Here is a 16,117-nt window from a genome sequence, read left to right as displayed (position 1 = left end):
ATTCGAGTTTACTTGACTAGTGAGCTCAGACTCAAGACATAAAGGGAATTCTCTACCGCACAGGACTATAGAGGCTCAGTCATTGAGTATGTTCAAGACAAAGATCGATAGATCTCTAGACATTAAAGACAGCTAGCGACATGGGGATAGTGTGGGAAAATGGCATTGAGGTAGAAGATCAGCCATGATCTAATTGATGGGAGGAGCAGGCTCGATGGGCCAAATGACCTACTCCTGCTCTTATTTCCTATGTTCCTAACCTACAGCTTTCTAGGGGAGGGAGTTACATATTTTCACTACCCTTTGTGTAAAAAAGTGTTTCCTGATTTTATTTCTAGCTCTAATTTTAAGATTATGCTTCCTCATTCTGGAATTCCCCCACCAGGGAAAATATCATCTCTGTATCTAGACTTTTGAATCCTTTCAACATTTTAAATACTTTAATTAGATCAGCCCTAAACCTTCTATATGCAAGAGAATACAAGCCAAGTTTATGTAGCCTGTCTTAATAGTTTAATCCTGTAAGCCATCTTGAAGTGAATTTATACTGTATTCTTTCTAAGGCCAAGATATCCATCTTGAAGTGAAGTGTCCAGACTTGAACCAGTACTGCAGATGAAGTCTAAGTCTGGCTCTGTACAACTGAAGCATCACTCCTCATTTCTGTAATCCACCTCCCTTGAGGTAAAGATCACCATTCCTTTTGCTGTTTTGATCACTTCTTGTGCCTGTGCACTACTTTTTAGTGACTTGTATGTGGACACCTCAAATCTTTGCTCTTTCACAGTGTCTAATCTCTCACCGCTTAGAAAATATTCTGATTTCTTTTTAATGGATCCAAAGTGGATGTGATCTCCCACTTCCCCACATCAAACTCCATCTGCCACAATTTTTCCCACTCACTCAATTTGTTTGTGCCCCTTTGCAATTTTTAGCTCCCAACTGTAGAGCTTACTGTGTTAAGTTAGTGTCATCTGCAAACTTGTAGGGTAGATATGAGAAAACATGACAGCCCTATGAGCAAGTTTAAAGCCCATGGGATAAAGACATAGTGACAACATGGATATGAAATTGGCTGAGAGTAATGGTGAATGGTTGTTTTTCAGACTGGAGGAAGGTTTATAGTGGGGTTCCCTGGATTCACTATTAGGCCCACTGCTTTTCTTGATCTATGTCAATGACAGGGACTTAGGTGTACAGGGCACAAATTCAAAATTTGTGGATGACACAAAATTTGTGGATGAAGCAAGGAGGATGGTGTAGAAGTTCAAAAAGACAGACAGGTTGGTGAAATGAACTAACACATGGAAGATGAAAACAATACTAGAGAAGTGTGAAGTGAGACATTGGGGTGGGGGGGGGCGCGGGGTGGGGGGCAGGAGAACATGGACAGGCAATATAAAATAAGGGACACAATTCAAAAAAGGGTGCAGGAGTAGAGGGTCCTGGGATAAATGTGCACAAATCATTAAAGCTGGCAGGGCAAGTTGAGAAAGCACTTGTTAAGGCATACAGGACCCTGGGCTTCATAAATAGAGGCATAGAGTACAAAAACAATGAGGTTATGATAAACCTGTATGAAACACTGGTTCGCCCTCAACTGGAGCATTGTGTCCAGTTACACTACACTACACTTTAGGGAGGATGTGAAGGCTTTAGAGAGGGCACAGAAAAGATTAATGATTCCAGGGATGAAGAACTTCAGTTACAAGGATGGCTGGGAGAAGCTGAGGCTGTTTACTTTAGAAGAAAAGGTTGAGAGGAAATTTGATAGAGATGTTCAAAATCATTAGGATCTAGAGAGAGTAGATAGGGACAAACTGTTCCCATTGGCAAGAGAACCAAAGGTGACCTATTCAGTCAACAAGTGGTTAGGATCTGGAATGCACAGCCTGGGGGTGTACACAAATCCTTTTCAATAAAGAAAGTGCCACAACCTTTACTTCAGAGGATAATAGGCAAATATGCAGTGTTTTATTCATTCTCATGTTGGCATTTGTTGAATTGCCCATCCCTCTAGACTATTTGAGAAGTAGGTGAAGAACGGGCTACTTGAACTGCTACAGTGGTTTGGCATGATTGAGTGGCTCGCTAGGCCACTTCAGGGGGCAGGTAAGGGACAATCACATTAGCGTGGAGCACGAGTCACATATAGGCCAGACTGGGTAACAATGGCAGGTTTCCTTTCCTGAAGGACATTGGTGAGCTGGGTGGAGGCGCCAGGTGGGCCTTTGATGACAATCCAACAGCTTCATGGTATCAGCCTTTTAGATTTGAAGATCTATAATTTTTTTAAAACACATTTCAAATTCTCAATCTACTATGATGGGATTTAAATTTACATTTTCTGGATCATTAGGATGACCTGTGGATTATTTATCCAGTACCATAATCACCATTGGAAGTGGCAATTGCTTCAAGCAGTAAATATATAATTCATAAGCATTTTACTACAATAATCTGAATTGTGCAATTACCATGGAGACTAGATGCCTTAATCATATTTAATTGTCTGTTTAATAAGCCAATTAAAATATATTTCACTAAATTTGTGTTCTGTTAGAGCTGTCATTCTCGTGAATTAAATTATAAGAAATTCTGTTCCATTCCTCGATGGAGTAACATTGTTGACAACTGGTAATCCCATTCCTGGTCTAAAGCATAGGCTGTAGTATTTTTCCTCAGAATACAATATTGCAATTCCAAAGAAATGCTTACCTCAACTGTTTGTCAAACTTACTTGTGGCTGTTACCTGGTAGAAATCTGATAGCCCCAAAATCTGCTGGTGTTTTTATAATTACAAGTAGTCACATTTTTAGAATCTGCCGGTATTTTTATAATCACGATCAATCAAATTCTAAGAATGATGCTGTGCGCCATTCATCTCCCTCATACACATGCAAACATCAGCACAGCATCAGCCCATAGCCCATACATTCAGGCATTACTGTTTTCCCCTTGTGCATTGGTATGGATATGTATGGGCTGTTAGCTTACTTGTTATTGGTTCATAACCATGAGCGGCCAGTATCAAAAGCTCTGACTCACACAGCTTCCTACTGATTTCTAAGACTCCATGATGGAGTTCCTGATCAAAATCTTGGAGTTACATGGACAGAGAACACGTCCAGTACATTCAGAGGAGTAATCGCTGGGAAAGTGCTGAGAGGAGGGACAGAATCTTGTGGAGGCAATGGGGATCTCAGCCACTGGCTGCAGAGCTGGTGAGAACCCCATGTTGCCTCTTTTCAAGAAGAGCCGCTGCCAATCAATCAGGCAATTGAAACATGGACCCCAGAGGGTGGAAATCTTGCCAGCCAAGAGCAGCCGAGCAATCAGAGGCCAACAGCACTTCTGTACTCAGCAGCGCCACCAGAGAGGCAGTGGCTGCTGCCAATACTACACCCAGCCTCAGATTGAGGAGGGACCCAGGCACAGGGGGGTGATGACAGAAGGGGAGTTTCAGGGATGGGGTCAGCAGTAATAGCAGCATTGTAGTTCTCAGCACTCCTCCCCCCTTAACAATGCCGGGTCCCTCGATCAAACACTGAGCACCTTTGAATGAAGACACCCCCGCGTGCCCACAAGCAAAAGCACCAGCGTTTGCTTAACATGCTCCCCACATGGTGAGCCCCACCCCCCACCCCTACCCCCACCCCCCACGCACCACTGAGTAATGCCAGCAGCATTGAATAAGGTTCTGAAGTGGGCATTAATTGCCCCCTTAAGGGCCTCAATTGGCAGCAGGAGGGGGAATGATCATCTGATTAAATGCCCATCCCCTCCGCCACCAAACTCACCACAGGCAAAGGCACATAGGTTTAAATACTCTCCAAGTTTGAGAATATTTTCACCAACAACAATTTTCATCTTTAACTATTAGCTTCACCAGGGAATAATCAGACACAAAATTTACAATGAGAAGGGAACAAAGGACCGGTGATGAAATGCTTAGTCAAAGAACTAGATAGGTAGGCTTTAAGTAGCATCTTAGAGGAAAAGGGAGAGACAAAGAGGTTTGGTGATGGAATTGCAGAGGAGTTTAGAGCCTAGGCAGCTAAAGGCACAGCTACCAATAGTAAAGTGAAGGAATCGGGGATGCACACGGCCAGAGTTGGAGGACCACAGAGATCATAACTTCTAGATAAAGGTCAGCCACTTAGGACTGAGACGAGAAGGAACTTCTTTCAATCAGTTGGTCTTTGGAATTCTCTACCCCAGAGGGTTGTGGTTGCCGAGTTGTTCAAGACTGAAATCGATAGGAGTTTTGGCCACTAAGGAAATCAAGGGATATGGGTATGGGGTGGGCAAGTGGAGTTGGTGTAAAAGTTCAGCCATGATCTTATTGAACAGTGGAGCAGGTTCAAAGGGCCATCTAGCTTCCCCCTGCTTCTATTGCTCCTGGTCTTGACTTGGAGGAGGTCACAGAGAAAGGACAAGACTGCAGAACAATTGAACACAAGTTTGTGAATTTTAAGATCAAGGCATTGCCAGACAAGGAACCAATGTAAGTTGGCAAGTGTAGGGAGTGACAAGTGAATGGAACTTGGAGTGAGTTAGGATACAGACAGCAGAGGTATGGATGAGGGATGGGTGGTGGAAGATGGGTGGCTGGCCAGAAGAGCATTGCTTGTACGGTGTAGAGGTGGACCAGAATTGTTGCTCACTCATTCAAAAAATAAGCACGTGCTTAGTAACTGTGGTACTAGGGTGTGGAGCAGAGAAATGCAGCTGCTAGCCAGATGTGGAGGAGTCCTGCATTACCTTGTCCCGCACCATACAGCAGGAACTGGGGTGCGGGGAGAAGTGCAAGTGATAAGGCAAAAAATAATGTGCAGAAAGAACATATAAAGAGACAATAATAATGCCATCACAAGTGTCCAAACAACTAGTTAGCTCCAGCTTTAAGAATGGACGTTCTGAACTGGGAAGTGTCAATTCTACATGGGGTACAACAACCAAAGAATTGAGCAGTGTGGACATGTGTGCTAAACTGAGGTGCAATACACTTTAAAAGAATGTGAGCAGATTGACCATGTGACTGTGTTACCAAATGGCTATGTCGCCTACCATGTTAATCAGTAGTTTAGAATAGGGCCTGGTTTGAGAATCACACATTGTGTTAGTGCTCTGTTACTTGTGTAAATAAACTGCATGTGCTTCATCTTATGTTGGTCTTTACGCCTGCAGTAGATTGTTTACCAACTGACCCTATGGTAGATAAGCGTGCAACTATGTTCGCGAGCAAAGCAACCCAACAGAGGGAGCATAACAATATGTTTGTCATCTTTCGATTAATTTAAATGCTTGAATGAGGCCTACACCCAATTTGAAATCTTTAAATTTGTTCTGCTGCTACGCCAAGAGTGTGGTGCCACCTAATTTAATCTGTTATGCACATGCTGGGGACAGGACATACGGTAATTGGCCCTTTTATATCCCACCATTCAATCTATCAGGCCAGCCATGGGCAGAAATCCTCGCCAAGAGACAAGGAAGATGCACCTCTATGGCACTTCATCTTCAGAGCAACCCTCAGCAAAGCTTAAAACCATCTGCTGATGTGGAGAGGTATCAAGGGGCCAACAAAGATCATTCGGGATATCTGGAAATTCAAATTTTGAGTAAAGGGGAAGGAATATGCACCAGATTTCTTTGGACAAGAGGTGTCTTTAGAAGCCACTTCCTGATGTCAACCTACCAACAAAAGGACATGAGAACTTTTGATCTGGTAATCATCACAAAATTGGAAACATCAGGAAGGAAATCAGGAAACACCTCTTCACACTAAGGATAGTGTAAATTCGGAACTTTCTCTTCCAGAAAGCTACGAATGCTGTGTCCTTTGAAATTTTTAATTCTGAGCGCAATAGATTTTTAATAGGCAAGGGTGTCAACAGATATTGATCAAAGGAGAGGAAATGGAGTGGGGATACAGATCAGCCTAAACTGAATAAATGGCCAAACAGCCTTTCCATGTTCTTAAACAGAAAGTTGTATCCAAACTCTTTGCCCAGATGTTAACATCTGCGTTCGCCACCCACACACCCACAACAAAGCAGCACAGTCCACATACCGACAACATAAATGTGGTCATTGAACGTAACGGCATTGATGCACTTGGCTTCAACAGGCATAGGTGACTTGAGGCTCCATTTATTGGCTGCAGGGTCATAGCATTGGGTTCTGTCTGTGGCCAGCTTCCCATTGGGCCCTCCTCCAATGACATAGAGTTTCTTATTATAGGTGGTGGCAGCAAACGAGCTGACATTTACGAGGAGTGGGACCACCTGCAGGAGAAGAAATAATTTGAGTCACATGTAACTGGTTCACAGGATGAAAAGACACCTTTTGGAATAAGGGCTGTGACTGCTCAAAAAAAATAAGAGAGAACAAACAATAAGCTCTACTTGTCTCCCCCCACCCCCTCCCCCACCTTAAACTAGCTTATATTTCACCTCTCTTCTATTTTCACTTAGTTCTGTTGAAGGGTCATTCGGACTCAAAACGTTAACTGTGTTCCTCTCCGCAGATGCTGCCAGACCTGCTGAGTTTTTTCAGGTATTTTTGTTTTTGTTTCTGTTTTGGATTTCCAGCATCCACAGTTTTTTGCTTTTACCTCTAACCTCAGATCAGCTTCTCTCTATCACCTTCTCCCCCATCCCTGTGCCAACCAATAGTGCCCACAGCCCCCCTCCCCAACAACATGATATGAAGAAATAGCAGCGTGCCCTGGTACAGCAGAGGCTATGGGCCACAAAAGCATCACTACATGTGGTACTCATGGCTTGTGCTCCAGAATTAGTCATGCCCCTAGCCAAGTTGCTCCAGTACAGCGACAACACTGGAATCTACCCAACAATGTGGAAAATTGCCGCGGTCTACAAAAACCAGGACAAATCAAATTTCGCAAATCAGCACCCCATCAGTTTACCCAAATTATTAAGGGTCATTAACCTGAAATGATAACTCTGTTTCTGCAGATGCTGCATGGCCTGCTGGATATTTCTAGCATTTTCTGTTTTTATAACAAGAAGCGCAATTTACATAGTACCCTTAACATGGCAGGACACCCCACAGCACGACACCAAGGGTAATCACCTTGCCTGAAAAGGTTCATAAGGCCCGCAGGCCTAGGCTAAATTCTGCCCCACACTTGGAGCAAGATTAGAGATGAGGAAGCACTTTCCCTTAATAGGATAATGAACGGACCTGGCTTTAAGGAGATGGAATTGATTCATGGTATTGATTAACATCGAGAAACAAGATGGTGAGATTGATGGGGGTGAGGTGATGGTACAGGGTAGAGAACAAATGAAGTCTTTTAAAGGGATGTAGTATTCCTTAAAATAATGACCCAGAACTTCCGTTCCCCAGGGTACCCCAGAGGATGTGCTGGGAGACCCTCTGGAAGTCCCTGCACAAGGACTGCACAGCAATTGCCCAGGAACTTTAAACTTCCAATAGACAATTAACCTGCACCTGGAACCATCTGATACATCAACTTGACTCGGACACTTCAGATGGTCCCAACTCTCTTAGCAGGATAGTTACCCAGGAAATGTTAGAAGAATTAAAACCACTTCGAACTCCTGAGTTACAATACTATTGACGCCCCCTCCCCAACCCCCACTGGACCGCCCACCCCGACTACTGCAACCACCCCCCCACAAACTACCCTCCCGACCCCTGGCTACCCTCCACCCCCTCGACTATCCTCCTGATCCCATGAAAAGCCCCCCCCACTCCCACCAACTACCCTCCCAATGCCCCGACTACCCCCCCACACCCCAACCCCCCCAACTGCCCTCCAACCCACCAACCGACTATCCCACCACCCTCTGGCTACCCCCCAGAATTCCCAACTAACCCCCAAGCCCCTGAATGACCACCCAATCTCCTGTGAAGCGTCCCCACCACCCCCATCCTGCCCACTTACCTTGTCTTCTCCCTGGCCTCTCAAAGTGCATTTAAACACCGGGAGCTTTAGACTTACCTGCTTTACGGCAGGTAGTGCCAGGTTAGTGGCTTCATTAACCCCAATGCTGCTGCCCTGCACTGGAAGGCCTTGGGAACCAGGTACACTGCACATTTCTCACAAGGCCTGTGCCAGAAGAGCAGGCGAGAAGTGTGCAGCTCCTGACCTGGGTAAGTAAAAAGGAGCGAAGTGGGAATCTGACTGTGATTGCCACTCCATGGAAGTTCTGGCCCATAGTTTTAACAGGTGACCTGCAAGGGAATTTCATAATGGAATAATCATGCATGGATTTTGTTACAATTATGAGTTTGTAGAATTATTAAATTTAGAGCTACAGTCTCAAAATATAAGGTAATTGAAGGGATCATGTGACCTGTTCTAAAGCCTGCCTGACAGTAAACCTGAATGATTTCATTGTTAGAGATGAACGGACAACTTAGGTTGTTTTATTGCGAAGAAAATGCAAGGTATTTATGCTTGGAGGCAATGGCAGCAGTCACCGAGTTTGCTGTGAATAGACTCTGAGTCTCCCAAAGACCCAGAAAGGTGTTGAAGGTACCAGGTTATAAACAGTTGTGCTAGAAGCTGTCAATTTACTTCTACGATGAAAGGGAGTTGGGATCAAGGTAACTAATTAGTATTTCCACCTAGAAATAAGGTTTATGTGTTTCAAATTGCCATGGGGAAAAGGAAAGAGGTAAGAGGAAGTCATTTGAGATCAGGTTACAGGCTTCCCAGCAAATCAAGGAATATCAAAGACAGACAGGAGAGGTTTTGTGTGGTTAGCATAGAGAAAAGGCAGCTTGACTTTGTGAGCTACCACAGCCGGATACGGGGGGAAGATGGTCTCTAGTGGAAGAGACACATCCTGTAGCCTTCTATGGATTCTGGAGACTTGTTCTGGCATGGCTGGGAGGAGGAAGAATCATTAGAACAGGATTTACTGCTGGTGGTGGATTAAGAAGCTCTCAAAATTATGGAAAATGCCTGGAGATGGTCACTCCAAGTTACTACTCGGTGAAACGGTGATACAAGAATTTATTAGAAGCAACTGTGGACTGTTTGCTGAGGACTGTAATTCCATGGAGAGTGTGATGCATCAGCATAAGTATAAAAGTGGAATGTTCCTCTTTGTAGTTTAAAGTACAAGTTGCCTACAAAAAGAAAATAGTATTTCTGAAAAAAGAAAGCAGAAAGAACATGTCCAGGCATTGCTCCTTTTCAGTTAAACAAAAGCTTGGGGGAAACAAATGATCCCTGGTCCATTCCCCATGGCAATGTCTCAACTAATCAGAGTCCATTTGCCAACCAATCAGCACCCTTTTCTCATGAAGTATAAATTGTTGTTCCCTTTGAAATTTGGTATTCATACATCTTACATCTGTCCGAATGAATGCAAGATGAAAAACTTCGACAACATACTTCTTTTTTCAGCAGTGCTCAAAATAGTGTTCAGCGCTTTGAGTCATTTGTTATAGTAAAAGTTTTAAAACTTGAAATCTTGTCATGTCATTCTTTCAGCTATCAACTGGAAGTTTGAATCTTTTTTTAAAAAAGTTATAGGTCTTTACAGGGATCGAGCTGCTGCCAATACTACACCCAGCCTCAGATTGAGGAGGGACCCAGGCACAGGTGAGTGATGAGGGGAGGGGAGTTTCAGGGATGGGGTCAGCAGTAATAGCAGCATTGTAGTTCTCAGCACTCCTCCCCCCTTCTCCATGCTGGGTCCCTCGATCAAACACTGAGCACCTTTGAATTGCCCACAAGCAAAAGAACCAGCGTTTGCTTAACATGCTCCCCACATGGTGAGCCCCATCTCCCCACTCCCCACGCACCACGCACCACTGAGTAATGCCAGCAGCATTGGGTAAGGTTCTGAAGTGGGCATTAATTGCCCCCTTAAGGGCCTCAATTGGCAGCAGGAGGGGGAATGGTCATCTGATTAAATGCCCATCCCCCTCCGCCACCAAACTCACCACAGGCAAAGGCACATAGGTTTCCACCCAAGGTTTAAATACTCCCCAAGTTTGAGAATATTTTCACCAACAACAGTTTTCATCTTTAACTATTAGCTTCACCAGGGAATAATCAGACACAAAATTTACAATGAGAAGGGAACAAAGGACCGGTGATGAAATGCTTAGTCAAAGAACTAGATAGGTAGGCTTTAAGTAGCATCTTAGAGGAAAAGGGAGAGACAAAGAGGTTTGGTGATGGAATTGCAGAGGAGTTTAGAGCCTAGGCAGCTAAAGGCACAGCTACCAATAGTAAATTGAAGGAATTGGGGATGCACACGGCCAGAGTTGGAGGACCACAGAGATCATAACTTCTAGATAAGGGTCAGCCACTTAGGACTGAGACGAGAAGGAACTTCTTTCAATCAGTTGGTCTTTGGAATTCTCTACCCCAGAGGGTTGTGGTTGCCGAGTTGTTCAAGACTGAAATCAAAAGAGTTTTGGCCACTAAGGAAATCAAGGGATATGGGTATGGGGTGGGCAAGTGGAGTTGGTGTAAAAGTTCAGCCATGATCTTATTGAACAGTGGAGCAGGTTCAAAGGGCCATCTAGCTTCCCCCTGCTTCTATTGCTCCTGGTCTTGACTTGGAGGAGATCACAGAGAAAGGACAAGACTGTAGAACAATTGAACACAAGTTTGTGAATTTTAAGATCGAGGCGTTGCCAGACAAGGAACCAATGTAAGTCGGCAAGTGTAGGGAGTGACAGGTGAATGGAACTTGGAGTGAGTTAGAATACGGACAGCAGAGGTATGGATGAGCTCAGTTTTGAGGGTCGGGTGGTGGAAGATGGGTGGCTGGCCAGAAGAGCATTGCTTGCACAGTGTAGAGGTGGGTCAGAATTGTTGCTCACTCATTCAAAAAATAAGCACTCTCCTGGTCTAGATTTTCTTCTCTTATACAGTGAGAAGGTGAGTAGGTGAGATTGATCTTTGAAAAGAGTTGGGTTTATTTGAGCTAAGTGGCTTATTCCCATTTCCTGGTTCAGAAAATGGTTGGTTCAAGTCATAGTCAAGGGTCTTGAGCACATAATCCAGGCTAACACTCCAGTGCAGTACTGAGCGAGTGCTGCACTGCCGGTGGTGCAGTCTTTTGGATGAGACATTAAACCAAGCCCCACCTGCCCTCTCGGATATAGGATCCCATGGTAATATTTGAAGAAATGCAGGAGATCTGTCCTTAGTGTCCCGACCAATATTTCTCCCTCCACCAACATCCAAAAAAAGATCTAATTATCTGATCATTTATTTCATTGCCGTTTGTGGGATCCTGCCATGCATTACTACAATAACTACACTTCAAATGTATGTCATTAGCTGTAAAGTGCTTTGGGATGTCCTGAGATCACAAAAGGCACTATGTAAATGCAAATCTTTTCTCTGTAAAGGCTTTTTTCTCTGTTAAGGTTAACTGCAACATAGTAACATCATATAGATTGGAACAATTTACTGATTTTGTTCAAGAAACTGGTTAGCATTATATATTTACTATAAAATTTTCATTTCATTTTCGGTGACAGTTGGAATTCAGTTGGTTGCATTCTGATCTCCGAGTTAAAAGGCTGTGGCATCAACTCCTCACTCCGGAGACTTGTGTACAAAACCTCAGTTAATACTTGAGTGCTGCTTTGTCAGAGGTGCCTTCTTTTGAATGCGATGTTAAACTGAGGCCCTGTCTGCCCTCTCAGAAAGACCTGGCTGTGCATAATTTGATTGCCGTGGCTCCCTACATTACGACAGTGCCTATACTTTATGAGGTATTTCATTGACTGTGAAGCACTTTGGTATGTTCTGAGATTGTGAGACCCACTATCCAAGAGATGTGACTCCCAGGCATGACAGAAGTAGCATTACAGAAAAATTGTGACATGGGAAATAAAGTGTGAAATGTACAGAAAGTGCATAATGTGCAAAAGAAAAATCTTGATTTACTATAGATTGGCATTAACATAGACAATACAACAGATGTTCAGCTCGATAGATACCTCTGACCAGCAGTTGTGAAAGGAGTCGTATGCTTCCACACTGTTGAGGCGTGTGATGCCATCAAAACCTCCCACTGCGTACACCTTGCCGCTCAGAACTGCCATCTTGTGCCGCCACCGTCCAGTGTTTAAATATTCAACCTGAATCCATTTATTTAAGGAGGCATTGTACTTCCACACCTCATGCTGTGTTTCTTTACCACCTGGAAGGTCCAACAGAAAGACAAACTTTAATCTTGCAGACACATAAATCTTGAACTTTTCCCAAGACAATTTCTCCGGGCAATAGCAGATCTTGAACCTGGGACCTCATGCCTGAAAAATACACTTCATTTCTTAAAGAAGATGAACTTCCTGGGCAGCCACTCGCACTCAGAAATATAAGGTTCCTTCAACAGTCTACCATCATAGTGTATACTGCATCACCCACTTTGTGGGACAATTGTAAAGGTAAAAACCTGGCGAGTGTAGCACCAAACAATACAGGCAAGAAAGGTCACAGGTTTGATCCCTAGTCTGTGCTGAATGATACCTGAGGTAACAGTTGAGGTGATATGAGTGGACTCAGCACACCTGGACAAGAAAATCAGCCAATGTTTCACTGACCCAATAGAATGTGTACGGGTTGCAGATTGAGGCTCAATAAAGATGCCTTCTCCACCAACACAACTTCAGCCCCCCTTCCACCGCCCAACAATCAAGAAGTTAAGCTGACACAAACTGACTCTACTCAGGCTTGAAGAATAGTCACTTAGGTAAGGTACTGGAGACAGTGTGCATTGAATTGGACCCTGGTGAGTAACTAGGAGTTATGGAGGAGCATAAAGATTTGGGAATCAGAGTAAACAAGTAAGTAAAACAGGGCTTCCCAAACTGAGTGTCACGACCTCTGCATCAGCAATGGCTGCCATGGAGCTCTGACTGAATGTTAGCAGACGTGAGGCCCCTTTAAATCCTCACATCTATCTCAAGGTTGAGATAGACAGATTTTTAATCAGTAGGGGAGTTAAGGGCTATGGGGAAAAAGCAAGAAAGTGAAGTTGAGGATTATCAGATCAGCCATGATCTCATTGAATGGCAGAGTCCCAGGAAAGGTTTTGGAGGGGGTGCAGTGCAGATTCAGAAGAATGATACTGGGGCTTAGAGAGTTGAGGACAAACTTCAGGAGGACATGGGAAGACTGGTGAAATGAGCACATACGCAGCAGATGAAATTTAATGCAGGGAATTGTGAAGTGGTGCATTCTGGTGGGAAGAATGAGGAGGCACAAGATAAAGTATATGGTACCTATCGTAAAAGGGATGCAGGAACAGCACACCTGGGAGTGTACACACTTAAATCTTTGAAGGACAAGTTGAGAAAGCTGATGAAGAAGAATACTCCATCTGTATCTTTATGAAGAGAGGCAGAGTATAAAAGCAAGGAAATTCTAGTAAAGCCTTATAAATCACTGATTCAGTCCCAGCTGGAGTATTGTGGCAAACTCTGTGCAGCACCCTTTAAGAAGGGTGTGAAGGCATTGGAGAGAGTGCAAGGGAGATTTACTAGAATGATGCCAGGGACAAGAGATTTCAGTTACGCAGAGAGACTAGAGAAACTGGGTTTGTTCTCCTTCGAGCAGAGAATGTTAAGGGGAGATTTAAGTGAGGTGTTCAAAATCTTGAAGGGTTTTGATGGAGTAAATAAGGAAAAACTGCTCTAATGGCCAAAGGGGCAGCAACCAGAGGGTACATATTTAAGGTGATTGACAAATAAACCAAGCACAACAAGAGGGGAATTTTCTTTACACAGCACTCTCTCAGTACTGAGCTAGACCGTCAGCCTAAATTTATGTGCTCGAGTTTCTGGTATGGAACTTGAACTCACGACCTTCTGATTCAGATCAAGAAGCCTATGGCTAATGAAGGAGAATTGGATAAACACGTGAAGGGGAAGAATTTGCAGGACTATTGGAAAAATAGAGGGATTAACTAGATGATTCAATCAAAGAGCTGGCACAGGCATATCAGGCTGAATGGCTTCCTTCTGTGTTCCATTATTCCATGATTCTATGATAGGCTGCATAGACGTGTACTCCCTTCACTTGAGAAAGAGAACTAATCTCTTGATTCTGAGATTTCAGAATACTTGGAAGTGCATGGTAAAATCGGGCAAAGTCAGCATGGTTTCATCAAGGGGAGGTCATGCCTAACAAATCTGTTAGAATTCTTTGAGGAGGTAACGAGTAGGTTAGACAAAGGAGAGCCAATGGATGTTATCTACTTGGACTTCCAGAAGGCCTTTGACAAGGTGCCGCACAGGAGGCTGCTCAGTAAGATAAGAGCCCATGGTGTTAGAGGCAAGGTACTAGCATGGATAGAAGATTGGCTGTCTGGCAGGAGGCAGAGAGTGGGGATAAGGGGGTCCTTCTCAGGATAGCCCGGTGACTAGTGGAGTTCCGCAGGGGTCAGTGTTGGGACCATAACTTTTCACTTTATACATTAATGATCTGGATGAAGGAACTGAGGGCATCCTGGCTAAGTTTGCAGATGATACAAAGATAGGTGGAGGGACAGGTAGTATTGAGGAGGCGGGGAGGCTGCAGAAGGATTTGGACAGGTTAGGAGAATGGGCAAAGAAGTGGCAGATGGAATACAACGTGGGGAAGCGTAAGGTCATGCACTTTGGTAGGAAGAATAGAGGCATAGACTATTTTCTAAATGGGGAGAGAATTCAGAAATCTGGAGTGCAAAGGGACTTGGGAGTCCTAGTCCAGGATTCTCTTAAGGTTAACTTGCAGGTTGAGTCGGTAGTTAGGAAGGCAAATGCAATGTTGGCATTTATTTCGACAGGACTAGAATATAAAAGCAGGGATGTGCTGCTGAGGCTTTATAAGGCTCTGGTCAGACCGCATTTAGAATATTGTGAGCAATTTTGGGCCCTGTATCTCAGGAAGGATGTGCTGGCCCTGAAGAGGGTCCAGAGGAGGTTCACGAGAATGATCCCAGGAATGAAAGGCTTAACATATGAGGCACGTTTGAGGACTCTGGGTCTATACTCGATGGAGTTTAGAAGGATGAGGGGGGATCTGATTGAAACTTACAGAATACTGAAAGGCCTGGATAGAGTGGACGTGGAGAAGATGTTTCCATTAGCAGGAGAGACTAGGACCTGAGGGCACAGCCTCAGATTAAAGGGAAGACCTTTTAGAACAGAGATGAGGAGAAACTTCTTTAGCCAGAGAGTGGTGAATCTATGAAATTTATTGCCACAGAAGGCTGTGGAGGCCAGGTCATTGAGTGTATTTAAGACCAAGATAGATAGGTTCTTGATTGGTAAGGGGATCAAAGGTTACGGGGAGAAGGCAGGAGAATGGGGTTGAGAAACTTATCAGCCATGATTGAATGGCGGAGAAGACTTGATGGGCCGATTGGCCTAGTTTCTGCTCCTATGTCTTATGGTTTTATGGTCTAATCAAGGTGTGCAAAATGAGGAAAGGATTTGATAGAATAGATACAGAGAAGCCGTGGGCCGCATTTTAACCCATTCAAAATCCACCCAATTGCACACTGTTAAAATCGAGCCCAATTTCTTCTGGTGGGGGGGATCCAGAACAAGGGAACATAATCTTCAAATTAGAGCTAAGCCATTCGGAAACAAAATCAGGCAGCATTTCTTCACACAAAGGATAGTGGAAATCTGGAACTCTCTCTGATGCTGAAACAATTTAGACTTTCAAAACTAAGAACAATAGGTTTTTGTTAGGAAAGGGTATCAAAAGTAGGTGAATGAGGGTGAAGTACAGATCATCCATGATCAGATTGGCAACTGTCTGAAGCTAAGCCATCTGTTCACAACTACAGTGTCATACCTGAACCTAAGATGGGCTACCAATCACATATCCACGCCATCACGAAGACCACCCACTTCCAACTCTGTAACATTGCCCAACTCCGCTCCTGCCTCAACTCATCTACTGTTGACACCCTCATCCATGCCCTTGTTAAATTTTGACGTGACTATTCTAACATGTGCCTGATCTGCCTCCCATTTTCTGCCCTGCATAAATTAAAGGCCACCTAAAATTTGCCATCTGCGTCCGAGTTCACCCCAAATCCTGTTCACCAATTACCCCTGTACTTGCCAACCTTTGGCTTCCAT

General features: G+C 44.1%; 1 protein-coding gene across 1 annotated transcript in view; it reads right to left on the bottom strand.

The window, feature by feature from the left end:
• klhl6 (kelch-like family member 6) overlaps positions 1–16,117 on the bottom strand; it is a 64,035-nt gene that overhangs the window by 16,679 nt on the left and 31,239 nt on the right. The window contains exons 5-6 of the mRNA XM_078563548.1: positions 11,978–12,180; positions 6,078–6,291 (exon numbers count right to left, since the gene is read on the bottom strand). Coding sequence (XP_078419674.1) covers positions 6,078–6,291; positions 11,978–12,180 — 417 coding nt within the window. The remainder of the gene's footprint in view (positions 1–6,077; positions 6,292–11,977; positions 12,181–16,117) is intronic.

Source organism: Cetorhinus maximus, chromosome 19, assembly GCF_964194155.1.
Source record: "Cetorhinus maximus chromosome 19, sCetMax3.hap1.1, whole genome shotgun sequence".
NCBI classification, from domain to species: domain Eukaryota; kingdom Metazoa; phylum Chordata; class Chondrichthyes; order Lamniformes; family Cetorhinidae; genus Cetorhinus; species Cetorhinus maximus.
This window is presented reverse-complemented; position numbering and strand designations above follow the sequence as displayed.